The sequence below is a fragment of the Atractosteus spatula genome, chromosome 2, assembly GCF_055471065.1.
Source record: "Atractosteus spatula isolate fAtrSpa1 chromosome 2, fAtrSpa1.hap1, whole genome shotgun sequence".
Lineage (NCBI taxonomy): Eukaryota > Metazoa > Chordata > Actinopteri > Semionotiformes > Lepisosteidae > Atractosteus > Atractosteus spatula.
The window spans coordinates 55,030,967-55,050,424 of record NC_142707.1 but is presented as its reverse complement, the minus strand read 5'-3'; the positions used below and the strand labels follow the sequence as shown (position 1 = coordinate 55,050,424).

Below are 19,458 nucleotides of genomic sequence, written 5' to 3'. Positions count from 1 at the left end.
AATTATTAAGGGCAATAAACCCATGTGAACTTGCAACTGCTCCTCACCTGCTCTTCCACTTCTTACACCTGCCAGCTAAAGGAAAGTTTCTACAATATTACCATTAATTTTAGAAACACAGCTTGCAGCATTTCAGTTTTTAACATGATTTTGCCTCGAAATGCGGAGTCAGATTATCCCGGCAGAAACTGTTGACCGTAAAATAAGGAGCTTTGCTCAACCACTCTCAAACGTTCTGAGTTTATATACAGTATGTCAAACTAGAAAAATTTAACTCACACCACATTACATTCCCAAGAGATACTCTTCTGTTTCATGTATACCCCCAAAGTGAAAAGTAGCACTTTGGATACACCAACTAAAATATTGTATCACACCCGTTAATGTTTGAAAGGCACACCACTATGCCGTGAACCATCAGTTTATAAATGCTGCTTTAGACATCACTGGGAAACAATGAAAAAAGATAACTTCCAGGGAACCATTATCATAAAGGCTCTTATACCTGGTAAGGGTCTTGGCTACCCAGAGAGGGGAGAAGAGCAGTCTCGGGCCTATTCTCTGCTATACGCTCTGGGTATATGATCTGCATGCCACACTCGGATTTAAAGCCACACTGCATGTTTCACTGAATAAACAAATGGAAAGATGGAATGAGCCAAAACATTTCTGTATTCAGAACATTTTTATTGTTTTTGATGATAAATGTCAGGTTAGTTAAGATTGGTATGGAGTGGTGTGTCGGGGCGCATTAGATGTGATCTCGTGCTGGGAGTAGGGAGTGCAATTGAATGTCGAGATTATAGTTAACCATCATGTCTCTGGGACGTGGAAGGATCTGGAGGAAAATTACTCGGCCACGGGGAGGGCATGCGAACCCCACACAGATCGCACCCCAATCTGAGGCAGGCCCACTAGTGCCCCAAACTTTCAGATGTTGCCAATACTGAAGCTTTAAGAAAATGCCCTTTTGCATGTGGAGAGATAATCTGGTTAAATTTAGCATCGACCACATCAACTGATTCTTGTGCTTAAATTAATCCGTATAGAGCTGTTCATTTTAATCCTATTATCCTTCTTGAACTGTGAAGAGCATTTACAGCTTTTCATAGCTGTGTTTAAAGGACAAGAGGCAATTACATAAAGCAATTGTTAAGGGCTTTAAATGTGAATTTAGAATATGAAACAAAATTAAGTATGAAATCTAGCTGACAGGTGCATTCTCATTACTGTTTCTTGAGGAATTAGTGCTAAGGCTCCTGGATATCCTGAGGTTTAGCCTTTCTTGGTTATTCATGAGGTATGAAGAAGTTCTGCGTGCCAAACTCAACCATCCTTCATGTCTTTTAAGTTCCTCCCACACTGCGTTTTAATTCAAAGTCCCTGTTTTGACTGTGCCTGTTTCCTCAGTGTGGAATAAGGCATGTTCCAGTGTCAGTCTCTACTCTCCCATCTGCCTCTGCACACGATGACTCAGGACGGAAGGAGATGGATCGCTCAGAAGGTCTAATGTGTCTGGGCACTTTCTCAGTTGTTTTAAAGGTTACCATCTGCTGTCTTCTACACCTACATTAATTTGGCTTGATGCATTTTGCCACCAAACCAGATGGGTTATGTACAGACAGGTGTAAGATTGTATTGTTATCTTTGCAGCACCACAGAGAGATATATTACAGCCAGATGGAGATTCACACGGTTTGAATGAGTAAATCTGGTTGAAACATGGAACTGTGTCATATTGACAGAGTCTATGGTACTGCATGGTCTGCCACATGTGTATGATGTATGACAACACCCCATGTAGGAGGAAAATGTTTGCACCTAGATCTTAGACATAGCGTACTGAAAGTATTTGAGGGGGTGGGAAGTATGAATGAGTGAACAGCTATTTAAGAATGTGAATTTGCAGAATTACCAATAGAAAGTGCAGCCAAGGAAATTCTGACGAGTAAAAAAGAACAAAGAATTTGAAAACAAGACATTTTAGTTTTCTTTAGGCAAAACATTGTTCAGTAGTACATCAATATTAGCAATGTGATTAATTTATGATAGCAAATATTCAGTAGGGGAAGAAAGCCATACTTATTTTAACAAACCAGCTTATACCAAACTGCAGCATCTGTTCTTTACAGATCTAACCATGGCCATTTGAAAACACCAGACAAACCCTTGTAATTGCCCATGTATGTTTTACTTTAAGAAAATAAATAGCAAAATACAATAATTTAAATTAAAATGTAAATCTTACATGGTTATACACGCTTATTTCCTTCCAAAAATAGAGCTCTACTAATATATACCAAAGCATATTGAAATGCTTATTTATTCCAGTGTAATATACACTGCTGAAAGACATCCCATACAGCCTGGAATATGACCTGTCCCACATCAAGTCCGTTCACTTAAGGAGCTCATGCTTTGCTTCCTTGTTCATGAATCTGGCTTCCTGAATTTAGGCCACTCTTTCTGCAAGGGAAAACACAAATGAAAGCCCATTAGATTGGAAAACACAGAGGACAATGTTCATATGACAAAAAATAACACCCTAAACCGTTCTATGAATGTGGAAAGGGAAGACCAGACAGAAAGAGGATCACTGACAGGACATGAGCACCAAGCTTTTGGGCTTTTTTCTTATTGAGAACCGTCGTTCTCAGAATCAAGGGGCAGAGGACAAAGCTTGAGGCAAATGTCTCAATAGTAAAATACAAACTGAAGTACCAATCACCATCTCACACTCAAAAGAGTGAAATTTCATCTTATTTCGACTGAGTGCCCGATTTTGTAATTTGATGAGTTGAAAAGAAAAATAGATAGAAGTAATACTCCCTGCCTTACATCTCAATCAAATTTCTTACCAACTATTTCAGCTCAATCTGTAGTATAATGTTTGTCTTTTAAGACTGAGGGTAAAGGATTTGGGTAATCAGATCATTTGTGCATCTTAAACCATTTTTTATACATTGACTACTTTCATCTATTTTAGAGTTACTGTACATAACAGTAAATGTTCTTAACCTCTACTTGTGTGATCAGTGAAAAAGTACCTGAGCTCGTCAAGGTGACGCTTGTTCGTTGACCTGACTTTTTCTGTGATTGGATACAGGTACAGAATCAGCAACCCAGTTACAATGAGAGCTGCTGGCACTGCTCCGATCAGCAACTTCAAGGTAAAGGCCACTAGAGGGGGCTGTCTGCAAGCTCCTGTGTTATAGCCAGCAAATCTGCAGCAACCAAAAGCAAGAGACACAAATTACACACAGCATATATTAGGGTCTTAAACTGCTGCATGCACTGCATTTAAATTCAGTGTTACACATTTTTATGTATAAGGGTGTTTCAATAAAAAAAGAAGAGCTCAAATGACAATACATTTACAGTGTACAGTGATAGGTACAGTATGAACAGATCAGGAGCTAGTGGACACCTTGTCTTCAAAACTAGACATGTGTCCCATCATGACACCACCACATCGAGCCCAGCATAGGAGAGCTGTGTGTCACAAGCCCAGACTGTACTGTTGCAATATTGCTTGCAAATCGTCTGCTGGACAGGTGCTTCTTTAAAGGTCTAAAAAGACTGGAAGCCGGGTGAGGGCTGTTTAGGGGGTGATGAAGCACTTAGCACCTATAACTCCATGAGCAAGCACAGGCACTGCTGACAGCGCATGGCGTGGGGTTATCATCCAGCAAGACAACCTGGCACAGCAACCTGGGCCATGATCTCTGACAGTCCAGTGTCACGGGGAAAGGAAATCAATAATAAAAACTCCCCAACAGTCCTAAAACAGGGTCTTGCTCACTCAGCGGGTAGTGTTGAGTGTTGTTGTAGGAGCAGGAGACTGGAGGTACTGACATCCACTCCGATGTAACATCGTGTACTATAATGAAGCCCTGAAGGAGCTGTGCTTCCTCTGGATGGGAAAAGTCAGACACAGCAGAGAGCACTGTCTGAGTGTGAAATAATTTAAGTGTTTTTGCTACTCAGCAAGTGCACACTTTGTCCCGAGCACGTGTTTATACTCCAACATCAAGAGGACTCACTCAAGACAAAGTGTAGAAACCCCTAGAGAAACTCCTGCAGCAAACTTCGTGAAGAACACGTAAAAGGAGTAGAAGATGGCTTCATGTCCCTTCATTCCTGGGTTTTGCAATCTGAAGTCATCCAGCACATCAGGTAGCATTGACCTCAATTAAAAAATATATATAACAATTTATTATTGTGTCACACTATAAAACCATGTATTGATAGAACTGATTTAATAAGAAATGTGTATCCTGTGATAACTACTGTACAGTAAGGTATGAGACTATTAATCAAAAACAAAGCATGAAGTATACTGTCCAGCTATTTCTTTGGTGTTTAGGCCAGAAAACTGACATACCACATGTATAATTGTTTCAGAAAATAAAAAAAAGTTTTTCTACATCATAACTACTTAATAATTAATAAAAACTATATGGTTGTCCCTAAATTTAAATTTCCAAAATGAAAATGAGATAAAGAAGGGAACGGACAAAGTACAGGTATGAACAAATGAGTGGTAAAAGTTTTTTTAAAAAACATTTACAATTAAGAATTAGGAAAGACGTTAATTTAAATCAATGAAGCCTTTTGGTACTCACGACCACTTCTGTGCACTGATGTGTAGTAATATCCTTTATTAATCACAGGGATCCTAAAAAAAAGCTCTTTCAACCCACGGTCTCATCAAACTGACATGTCTCACAGGCAAACTGCAGCGCAAATCATCCTTTCCACCTGGGGATGCGGTATTTATCTGCTCTTACCATGGCAACAGGAGAGAAGCAGCAACACTCAGACCAGACATGACTGCCACCACGTAGGCCACGATCGGCCTGGGAATGCACACCAGCGTGACGATGAACGGAATCATCCACTGCAAAGGAGACCGCACAAGCAGGAGTCACACGTCACGCTGGTATAGAACACAGCCACTACTGCTCGAACTTTAGGAATTATTATTGTTTAAATCAAAGATGATTAGAGTACACAGTAAACAGAAAAGCAAAATCTGTGTCTGGCCTCAAAAATGAAACCAATACTGAGCACCTTGAGCAAGCATTAAACAAACTGTTACAAATATTTTCTCTTTAACAGAGAAAGCAAAACAGCTTCAAGTTTCAGACAACATGGAATATCGCTTGTAAATAGGTACGCAGTATAACACGTGATGGAACTGTTCTTTGCTGCTTCCCTCAAGTTCTAAATACATCTAGGCAGTACCAGACCCTTCACATACTGTACATGCATAATCAGAAATTTAACTTCTGGATTTGGGGAGCCAATAAAGAAATCGATAGAAATAACGGCACGAGTGTGATTTTTATCAAGAACTATTGGAATATCATGTGTGACACATTGATGGCCAGGACTAAAACCAGACAACAGATCAGACTTAATTGTGGTTTAAAAAAGCTTAATTACTAATACATTTCTTTCCCATAACCTTAATTCATTAAGCCATTAGGGTCTGACTTATCACCTCTTTTGAAAAGAGACAAAACAAGAGCAGATTTCCAGCCTTCTATGATTTCAGCTGTTTTGAAAGAGAGTTAAAATAAGTTTGTCAGTGGAGCAAATATTAAATAAGAGGCAAGTTTTAAATTACATTTTTTCAAGACTATTATAACCAGCAAATAACTGACATACCGTCAATTTTACAAGCCCAGTTAGCTCTAAAGCTGAAGGAATTGTGGAACGTAAGTGCATCAAAGTCAACTGGATAAACATTATTTTAAAATACTGACCTGTCAAGCATAACTCTGGCATTAATGAAATGTTCACTAAATGAATTAACTGTTTTTTCCTCACGCACAACATTATGTTTTATGTAATTGAATTAGCAAATGAGAGGCTAATGACTTGTTCAACATTAATTTAACTTACTTTAAACATTTCTTAGGATTGGTTATGAGGTTAGAGAATTGATGGTTATAACAGCTAATTTAAGAGCTTCTAATGGCTTGTATGCATATGAATGAAGGAAGGATTGCAGAAACCCTAGTAATTTGCCTAGCTACACTCTTCTGTTTAATTGAAGTTGACATCTCAGGACTAAAGCTCATAATTGGTGCCTGCTTGGTGACAATATTTCTAAATCATTAAAAAATATTGTATGTTCCAATTAATTAAAGGCAGATCATGCTGAAAAGGCTCGACTACAATTCTTAATGTTTCTTTTAAATAAAATCAGAGGGGCTGTTTCTCATGTGTTCTTACATGGTATGAAACAGTGATTACTAATATCCTTACAAAGTATACCAGTACTTGGCAGGAGTCTTTCTGATTATGATGTCAAGCAAGGCTGACTTGGTAATTCTGAGTCCATTCTAGTAGATTTGTTCATAATCTGAAACCTGAAAGGTTTAAAGAATTACATTGGCTTTTGACCATGTTATGTGGTTTTATCATATCTCACAATGAAATAAAGTGAAGAGCTCAGATAAGGAGCAATAAGTTCAGTAAATAGTGTCTGCAGGATCAGAGGGTGGTCTATACCATACTGTGGCTGTTTGTTATTTTTAGAGATGTGGATTTTTATGAGCAAATCAAATTGTTTTGGACTGATTTAGAAAATAACAGAGACTGTATTAAACTGTATTAACTGTCTTGAATTTAAATGGCAACTCTGCTTCCCTAATGAGATCTGTCATAGAAAAAGGCTTCATCACACCTACTGTATGCACTGCAAACCACAGTCTCTTAAGACAGTCAAGAAACATGCAAGAGGGGCAGTCTTCTGAATACAGGTGCAGATTGCACATGTCTCAACTCTTGTCTTATTGGAAACAAAACAAATGCAGTTTAATACTGGCATGTTAAGCACTCATTTGAAATGCATTCGTCCTATTAATAAAATGTTTTTTAAGGACGGCCAAACATGCATTGCAGGAGTCATTCAATGACATCTTAAGTGTGTTAGTTTAAACTGGAATCAGTTGTGGCCACGAAAGATTTTCATTGCCACTGTCCAGGAGCTGTTCTCTCTCTCAGCGAGAAGAAGCACTGTAATTCTAAACAACATGAACTTCTTTTCCTCAGAACTGCAGTGTATTAAAGCTAAATTAAACTAACACATCAGGTCCCAGTCTTCTTTGTAACACTGCTTCTGAAATAAAAATGCATCCTTGCTGGATTGCCCAACATGTCTATAGTAACCCTCAAATCCCAAAACCTCAGAAAAACACCAAGAAAGCAGCGCCTAAACCTTGATGCCTTCTTGGCATCACCTGATTACACATTATTTTATTTACAAAATTGCCACCACAAACCCAGCATTCTGCTGTTCTCCCCAGACCAAATGCTGTAATAAAAGGCTCCTGCCTAGCCAGCTGATTCTACATTTGGTATCAGAGATGCCAGTGGAGTGGAAAGCCTCGCGCATGAGGGTGGAGTGCAGATCAGAATGGAAAGAACCGGGAGAAAAATGCTTACTGAAATGCCACAGAAAGCTGCTGTCTTCTTGCCAAACCTCTGCAGGAACCACTGCCATAAGGGAATACTTACAGCTGCAGCAATCTGGATAGGAAAGGAAAACACAACTCATAGCACTGTCCTGACTGCACTTATTCACTCTTCCTACTGCGAGTGATCATTCACATACAAATGTGCACATTTACCTGGAATTATGACAAAGTAATTTTTTGTTTTAATCTGAAATGAAAGTAAAAGTAAAGACACACAGTACAGCTTGCACGTGGCTTAAGGCAGCAGGACTATCAGAATATAGTATAAGAATATCAGAAGGAAACTGATGCTCATTTCAGGATGTTCACGGTTACTGATCCTAATGTACAGTATGTTTGAAAGAGAAGCGGTATAGATTACTTTTAATACTTTTAATTGTTAAATATTAACAGGGTACACAAATTAAGCAATTTCGAAAGCATCGTACTTACAAGAATTGTCAAAACAATGTTCTGAAAGTGATCTTGGAGATCCACGGCATATGTACAAAACAGGACAAAGTTGCTCTGCACCAGCTGGTAAAAGAAATGCAAACCCCTGAGGATTTTTTTATGTGGATGTAGAGTTAGCCCACTGTGGCTAACTCAAGACCTTTCTTACCAAATTGACTCACTTTAGAGAAAAACAAGTCAGTTTTCGTTGTGCAGTTAGCACATGTGACTTAGACGTGCCTCCAAGTCTGTATACAAGCCCAGTTAGTCCAGTAGGTGTGTTGGGAGGTGAATGAGTGCTTTTGAGATCGCTTTTAAGCCTCTGGCCAAGAGGAAGCTCAGTCTTCAGCTAAGGTGATGAACTCTGAAAGGGAGGCGTGCCTTTAGGGAACATGGCCAGACCTCACAGGAAGGCTGGGGAGGGAAGGTGGCAGGGGAATGGATGAAGGAGGAGTACAAAGCACACCACACAACGAAAACCTGCGCCGCCTTTTTCCAAGAAATTTTCTCCATCTTCGCAATCAAGCCAAGACTGACAACAAAGAAGCCTGGCAGCGGCAGAGGGAAATGGCAGAATTCCACCTGCCCCTTCATTACTTCTGAAAGGGTACTGTATGTACTGTGTAGAAACCTCCAGCAGTTGAAGGCAGCGTCTTGAAAATATGAATGTCTGGAGGCTGAAGAAGGTTGAAATGCTGGGCAAAGTGCACCTGACCTGCTGGGAGGCCTGGCGCCAGGGCCGAATGACTGGTTCCCAGGTGATCTTCCATGTGGTACTGTGAGCTGTGATAGCCCTCCTTCCTTTATGTTTAATTGGCTTTTTGTTCCGAGTATGTTTTGCAACAAAATTTGATAACAAAACTGTAAAAGTGTATCAAAAGGAAAATGGAAACTCACCTGGAAAGCCACAGATATAAAGAGGAATGCTCCTGTTAGTTTGAGGTATGGTCCATGTTGCATCACCAGTTTGAAGCCTTTAAAAAATTGAATAGACTTGTCTGTCTTCAATGCGTAGGGATCTATATGATAAAAAGCAGCATAGCATAGAGTTAACATTCTAACAGTGTCACATCGTGTTGTTTGCAATACATGTCTACTGCTTGATAGGTTGTACAAGAGACTTATTTACAGGTACGGTACTTCACAGATACTTCTGCTTTATGGATCATGCAGCACCATTGATTTGAAGATCTTATCCAGTTTTTTCTTGAAATAAGCTATCAGCTATAAGAGCATCACTGGGTAGCGTGGTCCACAGTCCTACACCCCATTGTCTAAAGAAGTGCCTCTAGTTTTCTGAGAACTGTTAATTGTGAACAAGTCCATTAGGTTGACTTTTTCAGTGCCTTTGAGAATTGTGAATACATAAATTGGGTAACTTTGTATTCCTCTCTATTGAAGAATAAAAATTTAAGTTCTTTTAGCATGTTGATCTAGAAAATGCCTTTAAGCCTTAGAACACACTGTATATGGTCACTCTTTTCAGGACTAATTCCAGAGCTGCAATGTCTTTTTTTTAATCATGTTGACCAAATTTCTTCACAAAATTCAAAATGAAGTCATTGTACAATTTAAACAAAGATTCCCTTGGTAAAAATTCTGTATTTTTATGGTGTTGTCTTTTGATTGCTTTTCCACATTGTCAGGAAGATGAAAATGATGAGTCTGGCAGATTAACATTCTTACAAATTGAATTTAACTCTCAAAACAGGCATACAGAACCCTGAAGAATTCAAATTGGAGAGAAGTTCAAACATATTAAAAAGACCAATTGAAGTCTCCTGGTAGGATTTATCGATTTTGTTTTTAAATTTAAGCACTTAATATTCAGTGTCATGCTTAGTTTTACTTCTTGTCCTGTTAGTAAGGCCGTTTTTCTGAGTACCCATTATTAGGCTTCATAGCACTTGTTGGACGGTGCTCAATTTGATTTCCCACTGGGGCCAAAAGATGTCAGCACTGCTCCCCAAGGAAGCTTCACTGTGAAGGGAAAGCTCAGCAGCAAGACACTGGTTCAGTAAGCTGCTGTGTGTGGCAGCTTCATGCTTTTACTTCTGATTGGCTTGCTCACCTCCTCAGGACATGCAGCGATTACCAACAGTTACATTGCTCATCAAATCATGACAGCAGGCACTGCAAGGAATGAACACAGCAGCGCATGCAGACAGTGCAGGTTAGAGCCTTTATCAGAGACACACAGAGCCGTCACACTTCTTACCATCCTTCTCCTTCACGCCGAAGAACAGCACCCCCGTGCAAAGCAGGAAGAGGGCTCCAATAACACCTGCAGCTATCATATACACCGCTTTCTGGAAAGAACAGGGAGAGCCCTTTTGTGCTTTCATAAAAAGTACGTTTTCTCAGAGGAATATAACTTGAAAACCTCACTTCACAGAGGCAATCTGGTGGTTTTGCTGTATCTCTTTGCAACAGAGATAGACTACCAGTATCTTTCTATGTTTGGGATAAAAATAATAGCTATACTTATATACAGTATACTGTATAAATATGACTGCATGTAGCATAACTCTTTGAAAAAAATGTATTGTCACCGTGTGGATTTACATTCACAATTACGTAAAGTGTCTTTTAAAAACAGCATTGCAAGACAAAAGTGCAATTGAAGACTTCACCACATAGCACCTTTTATTCCCTTTTTGCATACAAGTCAGGTCATTTGCAGGAATTCATTTACAGGCCTAATGCGCATCAGTCACAATAAAGTAGTGACTCCACACTCCAGGGGTGAAACGGAAACTTTTTCTGGTTTCAGGAGACATCTGAAAATCACATTTATACAGCATTTTTCATCCCTAAAGATCCCACAACACTTCCCATATACTGTACAGGGTTTCCCGCAGTTGTATAGAGGCCAAGTAAACCAGCTATCCAAACAAACCCGTAAACGCTGACAAAATGTACTCAAGACTCCATATTGAAATACTGTTTCGGAGTGAAACACCACAAGATTATTTCCCAGCCAGCAGCCTCGATGGTACAGTACGTAATCGCATAGCTCTGAAGTCTCAAGCCTTCATCTGAAAATCAATATTTGCATCGAGTCTGCATTGACTAAAAAAAATGAAGTATTGAATGTAAAATTGTTGTAGGGACTTGGAATTCCATTAATTAACCAATTTGATTTTTGTAAGTGAATAACAGAAGCCATCAATACTAGTAGTACAGAATGCCATCACAATTGTCGAAGAACTATGTTAGTAAGATGTAGAAAACAAAAGGCAGAGTACAGTATATTGGCAACTAAATCATTGCATGACACACAAATACTGTCCCTTTCTCACTTGCCACTTAATTTTCAAAATAAAAATAGACACTGCCTCAATAAGAGCAAAATAATTAACAGTGCCTCAATAGCAAAAAACCACAAAGATGGCTTAAAGCGGACAGAAAATAGAAAACATAAATACATTTGAAGTGCAACGCTCATTCTCGGGCAGCATCATGGGTAGCCTATGCTTTTGATGAATATATAATCAAACTAGTTGTTGTGGTCTCATAATGTCTTGTTCAGGATAATATTGTTTATTTACAATAATAAGATAGTTTGTTCGCAAGCTAGTACAGTAATCTAGCTGTTAGATAGCTAGGTGTGTGGTGTAGGTTCCCACTTGTCTTAAGTTTTTTCCTGCAGGAATTGTATACTGTAGGGGGGCACCCACTAATGGTAATAGCTGCTGATAATGGCAGCCGTCATTCTGCACCAGTAGTTCCATTTCACAGCACATCATTGAAGAGACGTGAGACATTTTACGGAGAACTCTGTGTAGGAATGATATTCAATCCCAGAGTGGAAATTAGCCAGGACGTCAGAGTTAACAACCCTACTGTTATGAATAATATCATGGGATGTCTAATGACAAGGAGTCAGGACCTCAGTATAATGCCAAATTACCATTGGTTTAGAGTGGTACATAGGTCCAGAGGAAAGAGCCCCATATAGTTATCCACAAACACTACTCACAGTAGCAACCTGAATTTCCTTGAGGTCAGCTATCCCAGTACTGACCAGACCCATCCTTGTTTAACGTCTACAATATGACAAGATCAGGCTACAAGGTGGTATTGCATTGCTACAAATTTCAGTTGTCCATTTTATCTGTACAGCAGTAATGCCTTTTTCTTTAATGCTTTAACATAACATAACAATATTTGCATAATACTAATAATAATAATTATATTGTGCAAGCTAAGAATTACCTGAAATTTTAGAATAAAAAAGAAACTCAAAACAGAAGATTATTGTGAAACCAAGTTGCCCATTACCAAAGCTACATGTAGTTTTAACAAAGTAATGAGGAACAGAGTTGGAGCCGCGATTTCATAGCAATCTATACCTTTTTGCATGAATTCAAGATTATGCTCAGCTCTTGAAGAACCACGTGTCTAATAGCTTCTCATTGTTATCTTGACATAGGTATGATAGCATAGAATGTTATTCTTGTCATCTTATTTTAAAACACTTTGACATTAAACACAGCTAAGCAATTGTTCCCTGTATAAATCTATGAGATTAATGTAATGCTAGTGTAATATGGGCAGAGTGAGACGTGTAAGTGTATATGTATTTTTGTATGGATAAGAGTGATTGATTGTGTATTTATTTTATGCTAACTATTATTTGTTTTTTGTACTTTTTATGGCGATACCAAAGACAAATTTCCTTTTATTTCCCTTTTGGATGGACAGTTAAGTTAAACAAACAAATAATGAATGAAGATCACAAAGTACTGCAAAAGTACAAAGCTAGCCATCAAAATCATTTTTCCTTTCCACATATTACAAGTAAAACCATCAGACACAAAATGTCAGAGATTTGAAGTGGAAACAGTGGCTGGTCAGTAATGGCCAAAGACGCTGCCACAAAAATAAAAAATGTGTTTGTTATTATTTTTTATACCACACTAAAGTGGTTTATAAAGGTCCTGATGCAAGGCTGTGATTTTCTAACCATTGGTGAATCAATTTCAAGCCAGCAACAACCTTCCTTTGGACTTCAGGAAGCTCAAAGGAATGCACTGCTTGTGGAAAAAGCATAGAGCAACTCCTGTTGTCTGGTCTGGTCAACGTTCCTCCTGGGTTTCACCACCCTTGGAGACACCCCAGCTGAATCTGTAAATAGCCTTAACTAAACACACAGCTTTTACTGTTGTTAGTTCTAACATCAAGAACCTGAAACATATCTATTTGAATCCTGAAGTTAGTCTAAATCTTCGTCATGTTCCTAGTCAGCTGTGCTCTCGAGCTGCACAGCAATGGGCAGTGCCCAGGGTTATCTGAGTTGAAGTCCACTGAGGAATTGTTAACTCCTCTCATGTCTACATACCAAGCCAAGGCAAGGCTGATCACTATCAGAGAGGACTTGCTATCCTCCATCTGCCTCCCTGCCAGAAAGAGGTCTGAGTGGGGAGCTGCAAGAGTGTGTGCTGTCTGCAAAGTTAGAAGCACTGGTTAATTCCACACAACAGTCGAAAGAAAAAGAGAAAAAAACAATTCACCTCCTTCGGGTGTGTCAAGGATAAGAAATATTGCATTTACACTTAATGTACTGATGCTGTACACAAGATATAAAAAAATATATAAAGGGTTTGCTGTCAGTGAACATTTTAACTAAACTTATGTTCTCTGCTATCTTTCCTCTGTCCTTTCACTGAAGCACATATTTTAATAAGGTTTAAAAACACTGATCCCATTCACTCTCTTCGTATTTTGAGGTCATCCTCAAGCTTCTTTGAAAATGTCTCAATAACTGTGGGATGAAGCTCCCTGAGGCAGCGAAAAATATTTGAGGCTATTTCCTCTTATAGTATCTGCAACTGTCTGTCTGTAGTGGCTACAATAAGAGGCACTGTCTTTCTTACATACATCACCTTACTTTTTGTAGCCAAAATATGCCTAGGAAGAAGATTTGATCCTCTTCTCAGATGGGAAATATCCGTCACTGTTTTTGGATGGACCCGATTCAGGATGTAACATTCTGCAGTGTCTCATTGGTATGATGATTTCATTACTTCATAGTCTAAAACTGTCTTAAATATGCCATCACAACAGAATAAAATCCCCACTGTTTGCACCAATGTAACAACTCTAGCTGTACGGTTTCTTGAACAGACAAGCTACTTGATTGATACCCTGTGCATTGGTTGCAGAGAGCCTGCTTTTACTAGGTTGCCTCCCAGAACAGGAATGAGATTACTGGTCATCATCTCATGGAATACAAGAACAGAAAAGGATTTAAGAGCAGATGTCCCATTTATTGCTGTGGGTTCAGGGGAATGTTACTGTTTGTGTATTTGGGTAGGGCACCTTGCCTCACTCTCACCAGTCTAACCAGCATTGTTGTATGGTATCCCAGTGGTAGGAGTGGCTTTCCATCTTGGAGGGAAGTAGGGAGGCACCTCATGGATACGGTGATACGTATGGTCAGATAAGCTGTGCCCTGTAGATGCACCTCTGCTTTTTGACAGAACAGATAACTCTTGACATACTCTCCTGGCCACTGACAGGTGGCTGACACGCACATCATTATCTGGACAGTACAGTGTGGACTCCACATGAAACCTGAACCTACAGGGTAACTGGGCCATAGTTGTGTTTGAAATAAGCTGTCTTAAAGTGAAAATGGCAGAAGCCCACAATGATCTACAGAGAAAATGGGAAAAAAACCCAGCCTACCGTTAGTTGTCAGACCCACTGTGCCATAATTTAAGCTTCTACTTCTATATTTAGTAGGGGTGGATTCCTTAAATAAAAGCTCTGGAAGGCTATTATTGTATCCTCCTTTTCCCCAGTAATTTTCTGGATCGCCAGCCAAACGGAATTAGAAAGGTGACAGGGCACAATGCCCGTTGTCATGATTGCCTCTGTAATGAGGGGAGCTAATGTAAAAAAACATATTGTTGAAAGCCCAGCATTCATGAATGCCCTTCAGTGCCCAGACAACAGAACACTGCAAAAAGAGTAAGACAGACAAAATGTAATTAAAAATTAAATAAACACTCCAAAGGAGAAACAGACGTTGCAGTCAAAATTTTCCAGACAATTTAAAATGTCACCTGGTTCTCTAATGAATTCCTGCTTCTTCTTTTTTTAACCAGACACTATTCCTGATCGATTATTGCTGTTTGTTGCACAAAATTCCTACTCAGTTCCACTGTGGATGGTTTTCTGTTCTCTCAGATGTGTATAATAATCTTTTCACGGAGAAAGGGCACTTACTGCATGGGCAAAGAAGTCATGAGTGAGGGCGGGGCGGCTGGTGTGTCCTTCTCTCTGTGCAGGGTTACTGATGTTGCCCAGGCCTTCTGTGGATACATTGTGCTGTGGGCAGCGCTTGGAAGTGTGGGCACTCGCAACAATCTGGCCCTGGATGGCGGCTCCAAGTAACGTGCCCAGCACTTCCATTGTCATTCCTGCACGCGAATGAAAACCACCAATTGGAGGGTGAACTTCATAAGAATTAAGAGCGCAGTTGGGACAAAATTCAGTTTGACACCAAGGAATGAGAATCACAGGTTTATATCAAAAGAGTCAATATTAAATAAGTGTCCATACTTGTGGGAGTATGCAATAAGCTACCCAACCATATTGTTAAAGCCAGTAGATCGGCCGGAAGACACACTCAGATTAATTAACTGCTAGCAACACAATGAGGTAGACAAGCTAAATTGTCTCCTCAGTTTTGTAAACTTTCTTATGTTGTTATACGTAGTGTAACAGAGTGGGAGCAAAAAGAAAGTGTGCCGCTGTGCATCGCAACATCCAAGCTGGGGTTACCCTATTTAACTGGGTCCAACCTGGGCAAAAGAAACCGCTTAGCACAGTGGTGATGAGTCTGGACTGACCCTATTTAGTGGGGTCCAGTCTGGAAGAGCAGGGAGCGCACGGCCAAAACAAAACAAAACCTCAGTGTGTGAAAAAGGTCAGCCTGCCCCACTGAAGATACGTGACGGGACAGGCAAAAAGAAAAAGAAAAGTAAAAGAAAAATAACGACAGCCTTACACAGGTACAATCCCCCTCCGGGAGTGCTGCTGAAATGATTTTCCCCTTCCGGGGGTGGTCCTGTTCATCCCTTAGGGGGGTGCCCAGTGTGCTTTTATAGAGCCTTCAGAGCTGTGGCTCATCCTCAAGCAGTCAGAACAGCTGTGACTACTAAAGCAATGCGTCGCCCTTCATCCAGGGCTCTGCCTCCACACTGAACACGCCCCCGCGTACTGCCACAGTAGTGAAAAGTGCTAATTGCTGTGTGCTAAGAACTGATACATCCATTTGAAATTCTTATTAGCACAACTGTGTGATGCATCTCGCAATTATGGCTTCTCGTATCTGGATAGCACTTTTCTACACCTCAAAATAGCTTTTATTTTTTGGGATTTTATGTGACTGTTAATCTTGCGTAAAATGCCGTACGTCTTTGCAGACTGCAAGTGCACCTCAGTGGTTATGACAATAGATTAATAAAACACATTTTTTAAACACAGTTTAAATCTGTTGATTACAAACACAGTAGTTGTTTTGATATGGATGTTAATATGGGAGAGGGCAGGTGCACTGATTGGGGCGGACCATTGATCTTAGGTGTAGTCAAGGAATAACAGACATACTGTAGGCGGTGGCGGAGTCCCGTTCCTTCTGTTCTGTGCTGAGAAACATGGTGAGGGCTGAGTAAGGCACGTGGAAACACTGCAAGAGATGGAGAGAGACAACAGCTGTGGTCAGAGAAAACTTATTAAAGGGGAACTGCAGTACCAATATGTCAGACCGGTTATTAAATATCAGTAATAAAATTCATTCATTGACGGTGTAGAAAAAATGTACAAATTTCAAATTAAGTTTTAAATTCAAATTAAAATTGTGAACTTTGTAAAAGTACCGTGTAGTCTCTACGTTGTCGTAAATCCCTGGTCATGCCACGAATGGTGACATAACCCTTCCTGCTCGCTAGCCAATATTTCTATTGGACTAAAAGAAATGTCTTCACAAGCCTACTTGTTTACAATGTAATAGGGCCACATCACGTCACCAGAAGTTTTGTTTTCTTGTTCTGAATCGCAGAATATTGCACTGCACATACCTGGAAATTTTGGCTACTTTGGGATGTAAATTGGAAGTTTTACAAGTTACTGTGTACATTTTACTTTTATTGTGGCTTGAAATGCACTCATCAACGCTGATTCTTTCTAACCCCGATATTTAAAAATAGCTCACCCTAGTGTTCTTTTTTTCTGATCAGCAGTTTAGTGTTTTTTGAAAAACATGAAAACCACAGACACACTCAGAACTACTGTACAGTATATATATAAGAAGCTCATACACATAGTGAACAAAGAAAGAAAAATGAAAATTACTGTTAGCTGATAACTCACTCAAACAGACACTTGACCAGGAAAGCAGAGACCAGTTCCCAGACCTTTAATGTATGCTACTCCGCACCTATTCATTCATTTTGGCAATCGATCACATGAGATTAACTATGTCCCTAAACATAATAAACCTGCAAAGTAATGTGCCCGTAAAGGGTTCATTCCAGAGGTTAAGAATAAGAATAATTTTCTTTACAGATGTTAATCCCACCTGTAACATGTTCCATTGCATTATCTTAATGCAATTTACTGCAATTTCCCTCACGGGATCAATAAAGTATCTATCTAAAACCATTCAGTGAATCATCAAGTAGAAATAGTCTTGACCCACACACTTATAAACCAGATAGTACATTAGCCACTTGGCTCCAAAATGTTGCAATGACAGAACAGTCCCAAAACATATGGACGCACACATATATGACAGGAACAATGTGAGATGATTTTTAGGCAAAGCCAATATACAGTAAGTGGCTTCATAAGCTCTCTGAATAGCAATATAGTGTATTAGCTGATAAGGCCTCAAAGGTGTTCAATCATACCACTTCCCACATACATCATAGGGAAAACACCAAACTCTCCAGTTCTCAATCCCAGACTTACGGGATGTACTTTTCTACAAACCATGTAAATGAGTATTTGAACTTTCAAAGGTTTCTGCACAGATCTCTTGCAATTTCACTGCTTTGCTTTACAGGAGACGGTATAAGAACCCTTCATATCTAGAAATGATATCATTCCCTTCTATCCATTTATTTTCTAACTGCTTTATCCAATACCTGAGAGGGACATGGGGGATCCAGAGCCAATTGTGGGAAGCAACAGGCAGGATACATCCTAGATGGGACGCCAGTCCACTGCATGGCACACACAGACACAAACACACACTCACAACAGGGCCAAGTAACTGACCAGTATGTCTTTGGACTGTGAAAGGAAACACACACCAGCAATGCTAACCTCGGCGCCAGTGTGCTGACTGATATGACAATAAAATCCATAGAAATGTTCTTGGCCAACATTTTCAGCAAGAATACAAAAATGTATTTCTGATCAATTTAATTTATAGTTGGATGTGCTAGGCATTTTAATCAGATATAAATTAATGATACCTGGGATGATGATATCAGTTTACTTTAAGTATTTACATTTAAAATGCTCTAGCTCTCATTTACGTACTACATTGGTTTTTCCAAAATCCCATTTTTTCAGTAGTGTTTTCTAGGTTTTCATCTTTGCCACTGTCAACTTCTGAATTAGCAGATAATCCCAACCGTTGTTTCGAGCTTTATAATTTACATGACATTAATGTCAGCACTGTAATTTCAAAAGCACACAAAATAAATCACTGGATAAGCGCTACTTATTCATTAAAGGCTTACTTAATCCTTTCATCTTCCCATAATGATGTGGCATGTCACTAGCAAAACCCTGTTCCATGACTGTTTATAGAATTGTAAATTTAAATCTTCTTCATATATATGCTATATTAATCAATAATACTTAGTATATAAATATGGAAAAGTCATAAAACACAATACGATCTGTTGATTATATTTTTTATGGAAAAAGTGTTTTTCAAGGCTTTTTTCCCCTCTTTGTATTTATTTTTTCTGAATATAATAAAGCAGCACAGCAATTTCTGAAGTAGTCATTAAGCCTTACACAGACAATGAAGGATTCTAAAAGTGGTAACTGTGTAACTGGCAGTTACACAGGCCTGAGGTTCTGCCATGGAATCTTCACGGTCAGTGGGCAGTAAGCATGGTGTGTCATTATCCTGCACCACAATGTGCGGCTCCTGTTTGCACTTTACAGCACATGTCGAGGAGCAAGAAACGAGAGAACTTGTCCAACTCCCGAATCCTGAGCATAAATACAAATCAATGAACACACTTTTCAATCAAGGACTGAAAGATTGCAGACTTGAAAAACTGCTATTGATTGTCAAAGTTATTTGTCAAGTAGCAATAGCTGGAAATCTAAATCAAAGAAAAAACACCAAACCATGATAGGTTTTCAGTATTAAACTTTACACTGTCAAAATGAAAACATCACAGATTGTGTCAGGTATGACCTCCCTGATCATTACGTTAATCATAAGGGCATTTATATACAGTACAAGTGCTGATCAGCCTCTGTATAGGCTGCTGTG

The 19,458-nt window shown here is 39.3% G+C and overlaps 1 protein-coding gene across 1 annotated transcript in view; it reads right to left on the bottom strand.

Annotated features, from left to right (window-relative positions):
- Positions 1 to 2,382: 2,382 nt before the first annotated feature.
- mfsd2b (MFSD2 lysolipid transporter B, sphingolipid) overlaps positions 2,383 to 19,458 on the bottom strand; it is a 33,523-nt gene continuing 16,447 nt past the window's right edge. Inside the window, exons 5-14 of the mRNA XM_088909072.1 lie at positions 16,545 to 16,623; positions 15,159 to 15,352; positions 10,141 to 10,231; positions 8,820 to 8,941; positions 7,923 to 8,006; positions 7,459 to 7,542; positions 4,791 to 4,900; positions 4,044 to 4,187; positions 3,048 to 3,224; positions 2,383 to 2,466 (exon numbers count right to left, since the gene is read on the bottom strand). Of these exons, the coding sequence (XP_088765198.1) occupies positions 2,412 to 2,466; positions 3,048 to 3,224; positions 4,044 to 4,187; positions 4,791 to 4,900; positions 7,459 to 7,542; positions 7,923 to 8,006; positions 8,820 to 8,941; positions 10,141 to 10,231; positions 15,159 to 15,352; positions 16,545 to 16,623 (1,140 nt within the window). The 3' untranslated portion in view covers positions 2,383 to 2,411. The remainder of the gene's footprint in view (positions 2,467 to 3,047; positions 3,225 to 4,043; positions 4,188 to 4,790; positions 4,901 to 7,458; positions 7,543 to 7,922; positions 8,007 to 8,819; positions 8,942 to 10,140; positions 10,232 to 15,158; positions 15,353 to 16,544; positions 16,624 to 19,458) is intronic.